At 42.8% G+C, this 15,387-nt stretch overlaps 2 protein-coding genes across 3 annotated transcripts in view; one reads left to right on the forward strand and one right to left on the reverse strand.

Moving 5' to 3' along the window:
• The window catches only part of LOC143781788 (protein NYNRIN-like), a 1,337,202-nt gene that overhangs the window by 758,263 nt on the left and 563,552 nt on the right, over positions 1-15,387 (forward strand). The gene's annotated exons all lie outside the window — the stretch shown is intronic.
• RBM33 (RNA binding motif protein 33) overlaps positions 1-15,387 on the reverse strand; it is a 165,473-nt gene that overhangs the window by 95,474 nt on the left and 54,612 nt on the right. For both annotated transcript variants that reach the window (XM_077268611.1, XM_077268612.1), the window contains exon 8: positions 363-544. In XM_077268611.1, coding sequence (XP_077124726.1) covers positions 363-544 — 182 coding nt within the window. The remainder of the gene's footprint in view (positions 1-362; positions 545-15,387) is intronic.

Raw genomic sequence — 15,387 nt, forward strand, 5'->3', positions numbered from 1 at the left:
TTGGGATGATTTAGTGAATCCTGCTTTGAGCAGGGGGTTGGACCGGATGACCCAGGAGGTCCCTTCCAACTCTACCAGTCTATGATTCTATGATTACTTAGCAAAAACCTGCTGGCAGATTCCTTTTAAAAAGGACTGCTGCTTTTCAAGGTTTATTTAAATACATTGAATCTCTTTACTATTGAACTAGTCAGCTATTTTACATGCAACAGAATGGGTTATACAATATTTATATGGCCACTGCATGGATAAGGCTTATGGGAAGACGGCGTCCTGCAGGAGATTCATCTCCCCTTTAACAGTCCCATGATGGCCAAGACATGAGAAGAGAATTCATAAATATCAGTAAGGTTAACAGTTACCCCTTGGTTATGACGATCTCTCAGGTTTCGTCGGTCTACATCATTTCTTTCTCCCATGCCACGGGACATGCCATGATTGCCCCCTCGTCTGCCACCTCTTCTTTGGCCGTAACGCCCTAATTTGCGCTGGCGTTCCATCTCTTCAAACTCCATTAGGGAAGCCTTGGCTTCTTCAGAGAGTTCTGTAATGTGCAAGCAACCATGGTTAGCAAGGGAGAAGCTGACAGATCACACGACCTTATTCTCATGCTTGGGATGGGATTCAAAAGGCAAAACATCCAAAATGCACTGTAGGAACACAGCTAATGACTGCAAAAAAAACACAAATCTTTTCACAGACTTTCACGTTAAAGGCATATTCTTAGAACAGGCCATCAATATTAGATCGGTGTGGGGCTGACTGCATCCCTCTACTATTTACTAGGTTGTAGCTGTGCCTGGCAGAGCAGTGCAGTACCATTTACTTCAATAGGAGGGAGATGCAAACAGCTGCAGTACCTACCACTGTCACAATGGAACGTATGGTGCTGTGCAAGGTAAGCAGTGAAGGGGCACAGCACTCGCCCTCCAGTCATTGGTGGGGGAAGGGCCGGCTCCAGGTTTTCGTGGGCCACTTTAACACATACCACAACTCAGGATGCACAGATACACCAGAGAAATATAGATATAGTACAATGCCAACGATTTCACTTCTCACATGACATGAGCGATATCTATTGTAAAACTCTACAATAGTTTCAAACAGAATAATGGGCCCAATACAATGCTTCATACAGAATGGGCCCAATATAATGCTTCATACAGAATAATGGGCCCATATTATGCTTCATACAGAAAAATGTGTCCCATATAATGCTTCATACAGAATAATGGGCCCAATACAATGCTTCATACAGAATGGGCCCAATATAATGCTTCATACAGAATAATGGGCCCATATTATGCTTCATACAGAAAAATGTGTCCCATATAATGCTTAATACAGAATAATGTGCCCCATATAATGCTTCATACAGAAAAATGTGCCCCATATAATGCTTCATGCAGAAAAATGGGCCCCATTTAGTGCTTCATACAGAAAAATGGGCCCCATATATTGCTCAACACACGGAATGGTCCCTTTTTATTGTTCCATACAGAACAGGCCCCATACAGAATAGGTCCCATATATTGCGCCATATAGTATGGGCCCCATATATTGCTCAACACACACAATGGTCCCTTTTTATTGTTCCATACAGATCAGGCCCCATATATTGCTCCATACAGTATGGGGCCCATATATTGCGCCATACAGTATGGACCCCATATATTAATGAAAAATGAAATACTCACCTCTCCTCGATGGCCGCAGGTCTTGACTCCTCAAGTGCTGGGGCAAGGAGCAAGAGGGGGGGGGAGGCAGTTAATATGGATGGAACTTGCCCATTCATGTCTATTGGTCCATGGAAAATACTGTACCACACTGGAATGTGTTTTTTTTTTTTTTAAATGCTCTACATCCGAGAAACTCAGATCCCATTCTGATCAAACTTGTGAAATCAGCATAGTCGGACTGTCTTTCTTGGATGGAGAACACACGGTCGTCTGCACATGCTCATTTGTAAAAAGAGCAAGAACATGGCAAACCCCGGTTACATTTACTTTAGTTACATAGTTATTAAGGTTGAAGGAAGGCTTTAAGTCCATCTAGTTCAACCCATAGCCTAACCTAACATGCCCTAACATGTTGATCCAGAGGAAGGCAAAAAAACCCATGTGGCAAAGTGTAAGCTCCACATTGGGGAAAAAAATTCCTTCACGACTCCACATACGGCAATCAGACTAGTTCCCTGGATCAACGCCTTATCAAGGAATCTAGTGTATATACCCTGTAACATTATACTTTTCCAGAAAGGCATCCAGTCCCCTCTTAAATTTAAGTAATGAATCACTCATTACAACATCATACGGCAGAGAGTTCCATAGTCTCACTGCTCTTACAGTAAAGAATCCGCGTCTGTTATTATGCTTAAACCTTCTTTCCTCCAGACGTAGAGGATGCCCCCTTGTCCCTGTCTCAGGTCTGATTAAAAAGATCATCAGAAAGGTCTTTGTACTGTCCCCTCCTATATTTATACATGTGATCACCCCTTAGTCTTCGTTTTTCCAAACTAAATAGCCCCAAGTGTAATAACCTATCTTGGTATTGCAGACCCCCCAGTCCTCCAATAACCTTGGTCGCTCTTCTCTGCACCCGCTCCAGTTCAGCTATGTCTTTCTTATACACCGGAGACCAGAACTGTGCACAGTATTCTAAGTGTGGTCGCACTAGTGACTTGTATAGAGGTAACATTATGTTCTCCTCATGAGCATCTATGCCTCTTTTAATGCATCCCATTATTTTATTTGCCTTTGTAGCAGCTGCCTGACACTGGCCACTGAATATGAGTTTGTCATCCATCCATACACCCAGGTCTTTTTCATTGACTGTTTTGCCCAGAGTTTTAGAATTAAGCACATAGTTATACATCTTATTACTTCTACCCAAGTGCATGACCTTACATTTATCCCCATTAAAGCTCATTTGCCATTTATCAGCCCAAGCTTCTAGTTTACATAAATCATCCTGTAATATAAAATTGTCCTCCTCTGTATTGATTACCCTGCAGAGTTTAGTGTCATCTGCAAATATTGAAATTCTACTCTGAATGTCCCCTACAAGGTCATTAATAAATATGTTAAAAAGAAGAGGGCCCAATACTGACCCCTGTGGTACCCCACTGCTAACCGTGACCCAGTCCGAGTGTGCTCCATTTATAACCACCCTTTGTTTCCTATCCCTGAGCCAGCTCTCCACCCACTTACACATATTTTCCCCAATCCCCATTATTCTCATTTTATGTATCAACCTTTTGTGTGGCACCGCATCAAAAGCTTTGGAAAAGTCCATATACACTACATCCACTGGGTTCCCTTGGTCCAGTCCGTAACTTACTTCTTCATAGAAATTAATCAGATTAGTCTGACATGAACGGTCCCTAGTAAACCCGTGCTGATACTGGGTCATGAGGTTATTTCTCTTCAGATACTCCAGTATAGCATCCCTTAGAATGCCCTCCAGGATTTTACCCACAGTAGAGGTTAAGCTTACTGGCCTATAATTTCCGAGTTCAGTTTTTGTCCCCTTTTTGAATATTGGCACCACATTTGCTATACGCCAGTCCTGTGGTACAGACCCTGTTATTATGGACTCTTTAAAGATTAAAAATAATGGTCTATCAATGACTGTACTTAATTCCTGCAGTACTCGGGGGTGTATCCCATCCGGGCCCTGAGATTTGTCAATTTTAGTGATTTTTAGATGCTGCAGTACTTCCTGCTGGGTTAAGCAAGTGACACTTAATGGGGAATTTTTGTTATCACTGATCATGTTGTCTGCCATGGGATTTTCTTTTGTAAATACTGATGAAAAAAAGTAATTTAGCAGATTGGCTTTTTCCTCATCCTCATCCACCATTTCACCCAGACTATTTTTAAGGGGGCCAACACTATCATTTTTTTAGTTTCTTACTATTTATGTAGTTAAAGAATATTTTGGGATTATTTTTACTCTCTCTGGCAATGAGTCTCTGTCTCAATTTTTGCTGCCTTGATTTGCTTTTTACAGAATTTATTTAATTTTTGTATTTATTTAATGCCTCACCACTACCTACTTCCGTTAATTCTCTAAATGCTTTCTTTTTGTCACTTATTGCGCCACTTACAGCTCTATTTAGCCATATTGATTTCTTCCTATTTCTAGTATGTTTATTCCCATACGGTATATACTGTGCACAGGTCCTATCCAGGATGCTAATAAACGTCTCCCATTTTCTTTGTGTATTTTTATGTCTCAGGATATCGTCCCAGTTAATTGCACCAAAATCATCTCTCATCCGTTGGAAATTTGCCCTCCGGAAGTTTAGTGTCCTTGTAACCCCTCTACTACACATCTTATTAACCTCTTTCTGCCATTGGACGTACTATTCCGTCCATGTGGGGTGGGCCCTAATTCCCAAGGACGGAATAGTACGTCCAGCGCGATCGGCCGCGCTCACGGGAGGAGCGCGGCCGATCGCGGCCAGGTGTCAGCTGACTATCGCAGCTGACATCCGGCACTATGTGCCAGGAGCGGTCACGGACCGCCCTCGGCACATTAACCCCCAGCACACTGCGATCAAACATGATCGCAGTGTACCGGCGGTACAGGGAAGCATCGCGCAGGGAGGGGGCTCCCTGCGGGCTTCCCTGAGACGATCGGTACAAGGCGATGTGCTCACGTTGTACCAAGCGTCTCCTCCCTGCAGTCCCCAGATCCAAAATGGCCGCGGGGCTGCATCCGGGTCCTGCAGGGAGGTGACGTCACAGCGCCTGCTCAGAGCAGGCGCCGGGAAGCTTCCCTGTTGTGCACGTCAGATCGCCGATCTGACACAGTGCATAGCAAAGTGTCAGATCGGCGATCTGTCACTTTACTGTGATGCCCCCCTGGGGCAAAGTAAAAATGTATATATAAAAAAAAAAATCACGTAAAAAAAAAATAATTCCTAAATAAATAATAAAAAAATATTGTTCCAATAAATACATTCCTTTAGCTAAATAAAAAAACAACAACAATAAAAGTACACATATTTAGTATCGCCACGTCCGTAACGACCTATAAAACTGTCCCACTAGTTAACCCCTTCAGTGAACACCGTAAAAAAAAAAAAAAGAGGCAAAAACATCGCTTTATTACACTGGTCAACAGCATTTTTGGTGCCAAAGATATTTCATCGAATTTAGGGTATTTTTGGGGTGCTGATTCTGAATATGTCATCAGTTTTGCCAGATTGGCTCAAGTTTTTGAGATTTTTGGTATCCTATTTATAGCACTTGTTGGTAAATGCGACGCATCATCTCATTAATTTCTTTGGATTAGTACTTGAACTGAGCAGTTCTCAATATAGTTTTGTGTTAATTAGTGTTCTAAAAGTTTGTTCATAGCTTGATTTTTGCACTAACTTTATGTTGTTGTCTGTTTTCCAGTGAAAAGCATGAACTCATCAAGAAGAAGTTGTCTTAACGATCCAGACTCATTCTGTTACATTTGTGGTGAATACACACTGCCAAAACATAGAAGAAACATAACAGACTTCGTAAAAAAAGTGTATTTTGCCTATTTTGGGGTTATGCTTGGGGACCAAGACAAGTTTTGGGCACCACACATAGTGTGCAAAGCATGTATCGAATTATTACGAAAATGGAGCAAAGGACAAAGAAAAAGCTTCAAATTTGGTGTTCCAATGGTGTGGAGAGAGCCAAAAAATCATCATGATGACTGTTATTTATGGTAAACACAGGTACAGGCACATCTTCACAATGAGGGACAGGCCTTCTTGCAGATTCCATGTTACTCCCATTTTCGTTTCTTATGCTTATTGAATCCTTGCACTTGCACTGCACAGAAATAACAGTCATCATGATGATTTTTTGGCTCTCTCCACACCATTGGAACACCAAATTTGAAGCTTTTTCTTTGTCCTTTGCTCCATTTTCGTAATAATTCGATACATGCTTTGCACACTATGTGTGGTGCCCAAAACTTGTCTTGGTCCCCAAGCATAACCCCAAAATAGGCAAAATACACTTTTTTTTACGAAGTCTTATGTTTCTTCTATGTTTTGGCAGTGTGTATTCACCACAAATGTAACAGAATGAGTCTGGATCGTTAAGACAACTTCTTCTTGATGAGTTCATGCTTTTCACTGGAAAACAGACAACAACATAAAGTTAGTGCAAAAATCAAGCTATGAACAAACTTTTAGAACACTAATTAACACAAAACTATATTGAGAACTGCTCAGTTCAAGTACTAATCCAAAGAAATTAATGAGATGATGCAAAAATAATTATTTTTTCTCTAAAATAGTTTTTATTGTATAAAAGCGCCAAAACATAAAAAATTGATATAAATGAGGTATCGCTGCAATCGTACTGACCCGAAGAATAAAACTGCTTTATCCATTTTACCAAACGCGGAACGGTATAAACGCCCCCCCAAAAAGAAATTCATGAATAGCTGGTTTTTGGTCATTCTGCCTCACAAAAATCGGAATAAAAAGAGATAAAAAAAATGTCACATGCCCAAAAATGTTACCAATAAAAACGTCAACTCGTCCCGCAAAAAACAAGACCTCACATGACTCTGCGGACCAAAATATGGAAAAAATTATAGCTCCCAAAATGTGGTAACGCAAAAATCATTTTTTGCAATAAAAAGCATCTTTTAGTGTGTGACGGCTGCCAATCAAAAATCCGCTAGAAAACGTGCTATAAATAGTAAATCAAACCCCCTTCATCACCCCCTTAGTTGCGTAAAATTAAAAAAAATTAAAAAAATTTATTTATTTCCATTTTCCCATTAGGGTTAGGGCTAGGGTAACGGTTAGGGCTAGGGTAAGGGCTAGGGTTAGGGTTGGGGCTAAAATTAGGGTTGGGGCTAAAGTTAGGGTTTGGATTTCATTTACAGTTGGGAATAGGGTTGGGATCAGGGTTAGGGGTTTGGTTAGGGTTACAGTTGAAATTAGGGTTAGGGGTGTGTTTGGATTAGGGTTTCAGTTAGAATTTGGGGTTTCCACTGTTTAGGCACATCAGGGGCTCTCCAAACGCGACATTGCGTCAGATATCAATTCCAGCCAATTCTGCGTTGAAAAAGTAAAACAGTGCTCCTTCCCTTTCGAGCTCTCCCGTGCGCACAAACAGGGGTTTACCCCAACATATGGGGTATCAGCGTACTCGGGACAAATTGGACAACAACTTTTGGGGTCCAATTTCTCCTGTTACCCTTGGGAAAATACAAAACTGGGGGCTAAAAAATAATTTTTGCGTAAAAAAAATATTTTTTATTTTCACGGCTCTGCGTTATAAACTGTAGTGAAACACTTGGGGGTTCTAAGTTCTCACAACACATCTAGATAAGTTCCTTGGGAGGTCTAGTTTCCAATATGGGGTCACTTGTGGGGGGTTTCTACTGTTTAGTTACATCAGGGGCTCTGCAAATGCAACGTGACGCCTACAGACCAATCCATCTAAGTCTGCATTCCAAATGGCGCTCATTCCCTTCCGAACTCTCCCATGCGCCCAAACAGTGGTTCCCCCCAACATATGGGGTATCATCGTACTCAGGACAAATTGAACAACAACGTTTGGGGTCCAATTTCTCATGTTACCCTTGGGAAAATATAAAACTGGGGGCTAAAAAATAATTTTTGTGGGGAAAAAAAATAATTTTTATTTTCACGGCTCTGCGTTATAAACTGTAGTGAAACACTTGGGGGTTCAAAGCTCTCACAACACATCTAGATAAGTTCCTTAGGGGGGGTCTACTTTCCACAATGGTGTCACTTGTGGGGGGTTTCAATGTTTAGGCACATCAGTGGCTCTCCAAACGCAACATGGCGTCCCATCTCAATTCCAGTCAATTTTGCATTGAAAAGTCAAATGGCGCTCCTTCCCTTCCGAGCTCTCCCATGCGCCCAAACAGTGGTTTACCCAAACATATGAGGTATAAGCGTACTCAGGACAAATTGGACAACAACTTTTGGGGTCCAATTTCTTCTCTTACCCTTGGGAAAATAAAAAATTGGGGGCGAAAAGATCATTTTTGTGAAAAAATATGATTTTTTATTTTTACGGCTCTGCATTATAAACTTCTGTGAAGCACTTGGTGGGTCAAAGTGCTCACCACACATCTAGGTAAGTTCCTTAGGGGGTTTAGTTTCCAAAATGGTGTCACTTGTGGGGTGTTTCAATGTTTAGGCACATCAGGGGCTCTCCAAACACAACATGGCGTCCCATCTCAATTCCAGTCAATTTTGCATTGATAAGTCAAACGGCGCTCCTTCCCTTCCGAGCTCTCCCTTGCGCCCAAACAGTGGTTTACCCCCATATATGGGGTATCGGCGTACTCAGTACAAATTGTACAACAACTTTTGGCGTCAATTTTCTCCTGTCACCCTTGGTAAAATAAAACAAATTGGAGCTGAAGTAAATGTGTAAAGTTAAATGTTCATTTTTATTTAAACATTCCAAAAATTCCTGTGAAACACCTGAAGGGTTAATAAACTTCTTGAATGTGGTTTTGAGCACCTTGAGGGGTGCAGTTTTTAGAATGGTGTCACACTTGGGTATTTTCCATCATAGAGACCCGTCAAAATGACTTTAAATGAGATGTGGTCCCTAAAAAAAAAATGGTGTTGTAAAAATGAGAAATTGCTGGTCAACTTTTAACCCTTATAACTCCCTAACAAAAAAAAAAAATTGTTTCCAAAATTGTGATGATGTAAAATAGACATGTGGGAAATGTTACTTATTAAGTATTTTGTGTGATATATCTCTGTAATATAATTGTATAAAAATTCAAAGTTGGAAAATTGCGAAATTTTCAAAATTTTCGCCAAATTTCCGGTTTGTTCACAAATAAACGCAGGTAATATCATAGAAATGTTACTACTATCATGAAGTACAATATGTCACGAGAAAACAACGTCAGAATCATCAGGATCTGTTGAAGCGTTCCAGAGTTATAACCTCATAAAGGGACAGTGGTCAGAATTGTAAAAATTGGCCTGGTAATTAACGTGCAAACCACCCTTGGGGGTAAAGGGGTTAAAGGAGACATGAAAACTTATTATTTTGTGATCACTATTCCCCAAGTGACCCCCAACCCTTATATTTGATATGCGGTCTGGCCTGTTGGTTAATATTAGGTCTAGCAGTGCCCCCCTTCTTGTTGGGTCCTGAACCAGTTGTGAAAGGTAATTGTCTCTCATAGTTGTCAAAAACCGATTACCTTTGCTGGAACTGCAGGTTTCTGTTCCCCAATCTATTTCAGGGTAGTTGAAGTCCCCCATAATAATGACTTCTCCTTGAGTCGCAGCTTCATCTATTTGCTTTACGAGGATATTCTCCATCGATTCCAATATTTTTGGAGATTAATAACAAACCCCTATCAGTAATTATTTTTTCCCCTTCCCCTTATCTCCACCCACAGGGACTCTATATTTTCATTAGATTCACCTATATTATCACGCCGGATGGATTTTAAGGATGATTTTACATATAGACACACCCCTCCCCCTCGCTTATCTGTACGGTCATTTCTGAAAAGGCTATAGCCCTGCAAGTTAACAGCCCAGTCATGGCTCTCATCCAGCCACGTCTCAGATATCCCCACCATGTCATAATTATGTTCCAACAACATTAGTTCTAATTCGCCCATTTTGTTGGCGAGGCTTCTGGCATTAGTATACATGCACTTGATGTTCCTCTCTGTACCTCTATTCTTTCTTAAATTACTAACTGTTCTAACCCCACCCCCCATGCCACCGCCACCCCCAACTTCCTTATTTGTGCCCAGGTCTCTATCTGCACTATCTTCCCCTCCTCTAAAATCAATACCCTCCCCCCCAATCCCTAGTTTAAACATTCCTCCAACCTTCTAGCCATTTTCTCCCCCAGCACAGCTGGACCTTCCCCATTGAGGTGCAGCCCGTCCCTAGCATAGAGCCTGTAGCCCAGAGGTCCCCAACCTTTTTTGCACCAGGGACCGGCTTTAAGCAAGACCAGTTTTCCATGGCCCGGTGGGGGTGGGGCAGGGGCGGGGTTTTGGTCATATGGGGGTGGGGTTATGGAGGGATGGAGCTTAGTGCATACTTATCATATAATTATGACATTTATAATGAGGGCTGGATTTGTTCTTTTTCTTTCGCTCCTTGACAGTTTCCTGATCATTCCATAACATTTCCTCCGGCACAGCGGTGCGGATGTAGCAGACCTGTGTTAGTCATTGATCATGTGCTCTCAAGAGAAGTTATTGGTCCACACTGCACTTATAAAAGTACCACAAAGCTTTAGCATGAGGCCAGATGTAGCAGAGAGGAATGTGTCACTTGTAGATTTCATACACAGAGTGATTCATTTGTCGGGTTTATGAAACACTGAACACAGATGTAGCAGAGCTGATGGTGTCACAGCAGAGTACATTCATTAATCATTAATGAATGTACTCTGCTGTGACACCATCAGCTCTGCTACATCTGTGTTCAGTGTTTCATAAACCCGACAAATGAATCACTCTGTGTATGAAATCTACAAGTGACACATTCCTCTCTGCTACATCTGGCCTCATGCTAAAGCTTTGTGGTACTTTTATCAGTGCAGTGTGGACCAATAACTTCTCTTGAGAGCACATGAGTAACAAACAGTAAATAACAAACTCAGCTCTGCTACATCAGTAAAAAACCAATTGATTAATGATTAATCAATTGGTTTTTTACTGATGTAGCAGAGCTGAGTTTGTTATTTATTAAGTTTCATGGCCACTTCATGAAATCCTATCAACAAAAAAATATTCAGCACTGCTACATATACCCCAGCTCCCCACACATGGACCCTGCACAGCCGCCGGTAATACCTTCATTCAGAGGGGCCCAGCCCGCTGTTCCCGCACACACGCACAGGCACCCATGGTGACTCCGGAAATACATGGCGGGCTGTGGAAGCCGCCCGCCCTGCTCGTACAGCGGGAGATGGGAGGAGGGAGTGGCGGATGAGGGGGAGGAGACTTCCGCCCGAACTCCACGGCCGCCCACCAAAGGGGGAATGATGAACGCTGCGGCGCTGCAGTGTGACAGAATAGAGGCCGCACAACCGGTGTGGTTAGCCGCTAAAGTAGCTGTCAGCGGCGCCGCGGACCGGCTGATAAACCCCAACGGCCCGGTCCTGGTCCGCGGACCGGCGGTTGGGGACCTCTGCTGTAGCCCACTGAGTAGTCGGCCCAGTTCTGCAGGAACCCAAACCCCTCCTTCCTACACCAATTCTTGAGCCACTTATTAACCTCCCTAATCTCCTGTTGCCTGTCTGGCGTGGCACGTGGTACAGGCAGTATTTCGGAAAATACCACGTTGGAGGTCCTCGCTTTCAGCTTGCAGCCCAATTCCCTGAAATCATCTTTAAGGACCTTCCACGTACCTCTAACTTTGTCATTTGTGCCAATGTGCACCATGACCGCTGGGTCCTCACCAGCCCCTCCCAGTAATCTGTCCACCCGATCAGTGATGTGTTGGAGTCGAGCGCCAGGTAGGCAGCACACCGTACGACGATCCCTGTCTTTGTGACAGATTGCCCTATCTGTTCCCCTAATAATTGAGTCCCCCACTACCAGCACCTGTCTGGCCTGCCCTGCTCTCCTTTTTCCCTCCTTACTGGAGCAGTCACTCCTCCGGCTTTCAGAGGACATGCCTGGCTGCAGCAGTGCTACCCCTGTACTGGCACCCCCATCATCTGCCAACTTAGCGAACTTATTGGGGTGTGCCAGATCAGGACTAGCCTCCCTGGCACTCTTCTCTCTACCCCACTTCCTAACTGTCACCCAGCTAGCTACTTCACTGTCCTGCAGCTCCATCCTACCATCCCCCCTCATCTATCCCATTAAGCGTCTGCTCTGTGAACAGAAGACTCCTCTCCATATTGTCTATGGATCTCAGTGTTGCCAGCTGCACATTTAGATCCAGAATCTGGCCTTCCAAATGCTCAACGTACTCACATCTCGCACAGCAGTATGCACCCTCGACCGGCTGATCAAGGACTGCATACATGTGGCAAGATGTGCACTGGATGGCATTAACAATAGTGGAGCACATTTCCTAATGGGGATTGCACCAGACAAAAGCGTTAAATAAAAATAAATACAAAGTATCAATAAAATACAGACAGTAATTCAGTAATTCCTCCCTTGGAAACTCCCTGAATCCAAAGTCACTGAATCACAAGTCACACTTACGCTCAGGTCACACTCGGCTCGCTCACACTCGCTAAACTGAAGATTTAAAGATTTTTTTTTTCTTTTTCCCCTCTGCAGCAATCCACCTTGCTGTTCAATGCACTTCCAAAAAGGGTATATTCAAGGTGTAAAAAGGGTATATTCAAGTTGCAGAAATTTCCCTGCAAACATGTGTAATTCTGCAAGCAGGTGCATGGATTTCTGCAGATCCATTCGTGACAGATTTCTTTATCGATCAACCACGTAACTTCTTAAAAAGAAAATTGTGATCTTTTGCATAAACCTACTGTTAAAATAAAAAGGTATAATGGGGACACAAAGGAAGATATGTGATCCTCCAGGAGATAACATCAGTACCATTGACCACTCAATAATGGAGGTCTTCATAAATACGAGAACTTTACATTGCAGGAAAGTGTTAATTAGAAATCCCACACATAACATGAGAGATTTGATCTTCACCCCCATTACCAACCCCCTTCTATCCCTGGTGCTCCCGCCTGCACCGGACTTCCATTCACAGTTAATGCCGTGAATCAGCAATTATTTTTCATCTGGCTCCAAGTGTCAAGATTAATTTCACCATCCCTAGTAATAAAATGGTTTCAAATGACATCTTTAATCAGCACATAAAAATACTTCCCTCCAATAGAGACAAGCTGTCACAAAAGGTCACCAATATGTGACAGGATGGAAATTATGTTTGTTACTTCTACTGAAATGTTAATTCATCCTTTAAGTGTTTCTTTAGATTGCTCAACATTGAAAACTTAAGACTTCTATAATCATACTGGGTCATGAGAAATACATGTAAAACTAAGAAGAAACATCAGACCTACAGATCTTTAAACAATTGAAAACTTAGGTAGGAACAAACAAAATAGGAAATGCACAAGTGTATATGCACAACGCAACAACTTTCGCATTTATATGTAAAAACGTCTTGCTAATCACATGTTCAGCCTTTTGAGTGTCCTTTAACTGCTTTTGGAATCGATGGCCGCCAAGAGGTTATGAAGAAGTGACCTTTTAATTCATTTGTTTTCCACTTTAACCCCTTAATCCCATATGACGTACTATCCCGTCGAGGTGGGGTGGGCCTTAATTCCCACCGACGGGATAGTACGTCATAGCGATCGGCCGCGCTCACGGGGAGATCGCGGCCGGGTGTCAGCTGACTATCGCAGCTGACATCCGGCACTATGTGCCAGGAGCGGTCACAGACCGCCCCCGGCACATTAACCCCCGGCACACTGCGATCAAACAAGATCGCAGTGTTCCGGCGGTATAGGGAAGCATCACGCAGGGAGGGGGCTCCCTGCGGGCTTCCCTGAGAGCAACGCGATGTGATCGCGTTGCTCCGAGCGTCTCTTACCTCCTATCCCTGCAGGCCCCGGATCCAAAATGGCCGCGGGGCTGCATCCGGGTCCTGCAGGGATTACTTCCGGGTCCAGAGCAGGCGCTGGTAAGCCTGCAGCGCTCTAAGTCAGATCGCTGATCTGACAGAGTGCTGTGCAAACTGTCAGATCAGCGATCTGTGATGTCCCCCCCGGGACAAAGTAGAAAAAAAAAAAAAAATTCCACGTGTAAAAAAAAAAAAAAAAAAAAAAAAAAATCCTAAATAAAGAAAAAAAAAATTTATATATACAGGTCCTTCTCAAAAAATTAGCATATAGTGTTAAATTTCATTATTTACCATAATGTAATGATTACAATTAAACTTTCATATATTATAGATTCATTATCCACCAACTGAAATTTGTCAGGTCTTTTATTGTTTTAATACTGATGATTTTGGCATACAACTCCTGATAACCCAAAAAACCTGTCTCAATAAATTAGAACATCAAGAAAAGGTTCTCTAAACGACCTATTACCCTAATCTTCTGAATCAACTAATTAACTCTAAACACATGCAAAAGATACCTGAGGCTTTTAAAAACTCCCTGCCTGGTTCATTACTCAAAACCCCCATCATGGGTAAGACTAGCGACCTGACAGATGTCAAGAAGGCCATCATTGACACCCTCAAGCAAGAGGGTAAGACCCAGAAAGAAATTTCTCAACAAATAGGCTGTTCCCAGAGTGCTGTATCAAGGCACCTCAATGGTAAGTCTGTTGGAAGGAAACAATGTGGCAGAAAACGCTGTACAACGAGAAGAGGTGACCGGACCCTGAGGAAGATTGTGGAGAAGGACCGATTCCAGACCTTGGGGAACCTGAGGAAGCAGTTGACTGAGTCTGGTGTGGAAAGACGTGTGCAGGAAATGGGCTACAGGTGCCGCATTCCCCAGGTAAAGCCACTTTTGAACCATAAACAGCGGCAGAAGCGCCTGACCTGGGCTACAGAGAAGCAGCACTGGACTGTTGCTAAGTGGTCCCAAGTACTTTTTTCTGATGAAAGCAAATTTTGCATGTCATTCGGAAATCAAGGTGCCAGAGTCTGGAGGAAGACTGGGGAGAAGGAAATGCCAAAATGCCTGAAGTCCAGTGTCAAGTACCCACAGTCAGTGATGGTGTGGGGTGCCATGTCAGCTGCTGGTGTTGGTCCACTGTGTTTCATCAAGGGCAGGGTCAATGCAGCTAGCTATCAGGAGATTTTGGAGCACTTCATGCTTCCATCGGCTGAAATGCTTTATGGAGATGAAGATTTCATTTTTCAGCACGACCTGGCACCTGCTCACAGTGCCAAAACCACTGGTAAATGGTTTACTGACCATGGTATTACTGTGCTCAATTGGCCTGCCAACTCTCCTGACCTGAACCCCATAGAGAATCTGTGGGATATTGTGAAGAGAAAGTTGAGAGACGCAAGACCCAACACTCTGGATGAGCTTAAGGCTGCTATTGAAGCATCCTGGGCCTCCATAACATCTCAGCAGTGTCACAGGCTGATTGCCTCCATGCCACGCCGCATTGAAGCAGTCATTTCTGCCAAAGGATTCCCGACCAAGTATTGAGTGCATAACTGAACATTATTATTTGATGGTTTTTTTGTTTGTTATTAAAAAACACTTTTATTTGATTGGCCGGGTGAAATATGCTAATTTATCGAGACAGGTTTTTTGGGTTATCAGGAGTTGTATGCCAAAATCATCAGTATTAAAACAATAAAAGACCTGACAAATTTCAGTTGGTGGATAATGAATCTATAATATATGAAAGTTTAATTGTAATCATTAC

This window comes from Ranitomeya variabilis, chromosome 6 (assembly GCF_051348905.1).
Source record: "Ranitomeya variabilis isolate aRanVar5 chromosome 6, aRanVar5.hap1, whole genome shotgun sequence".
Classification (NCBI taxonomy): domain Eukaryota; kingdom Metazoa; phylum Chordata; class Amphibia; order Anura; family Dendrobatidae; genus Ranitomeya; species Ranitomeya variabilis.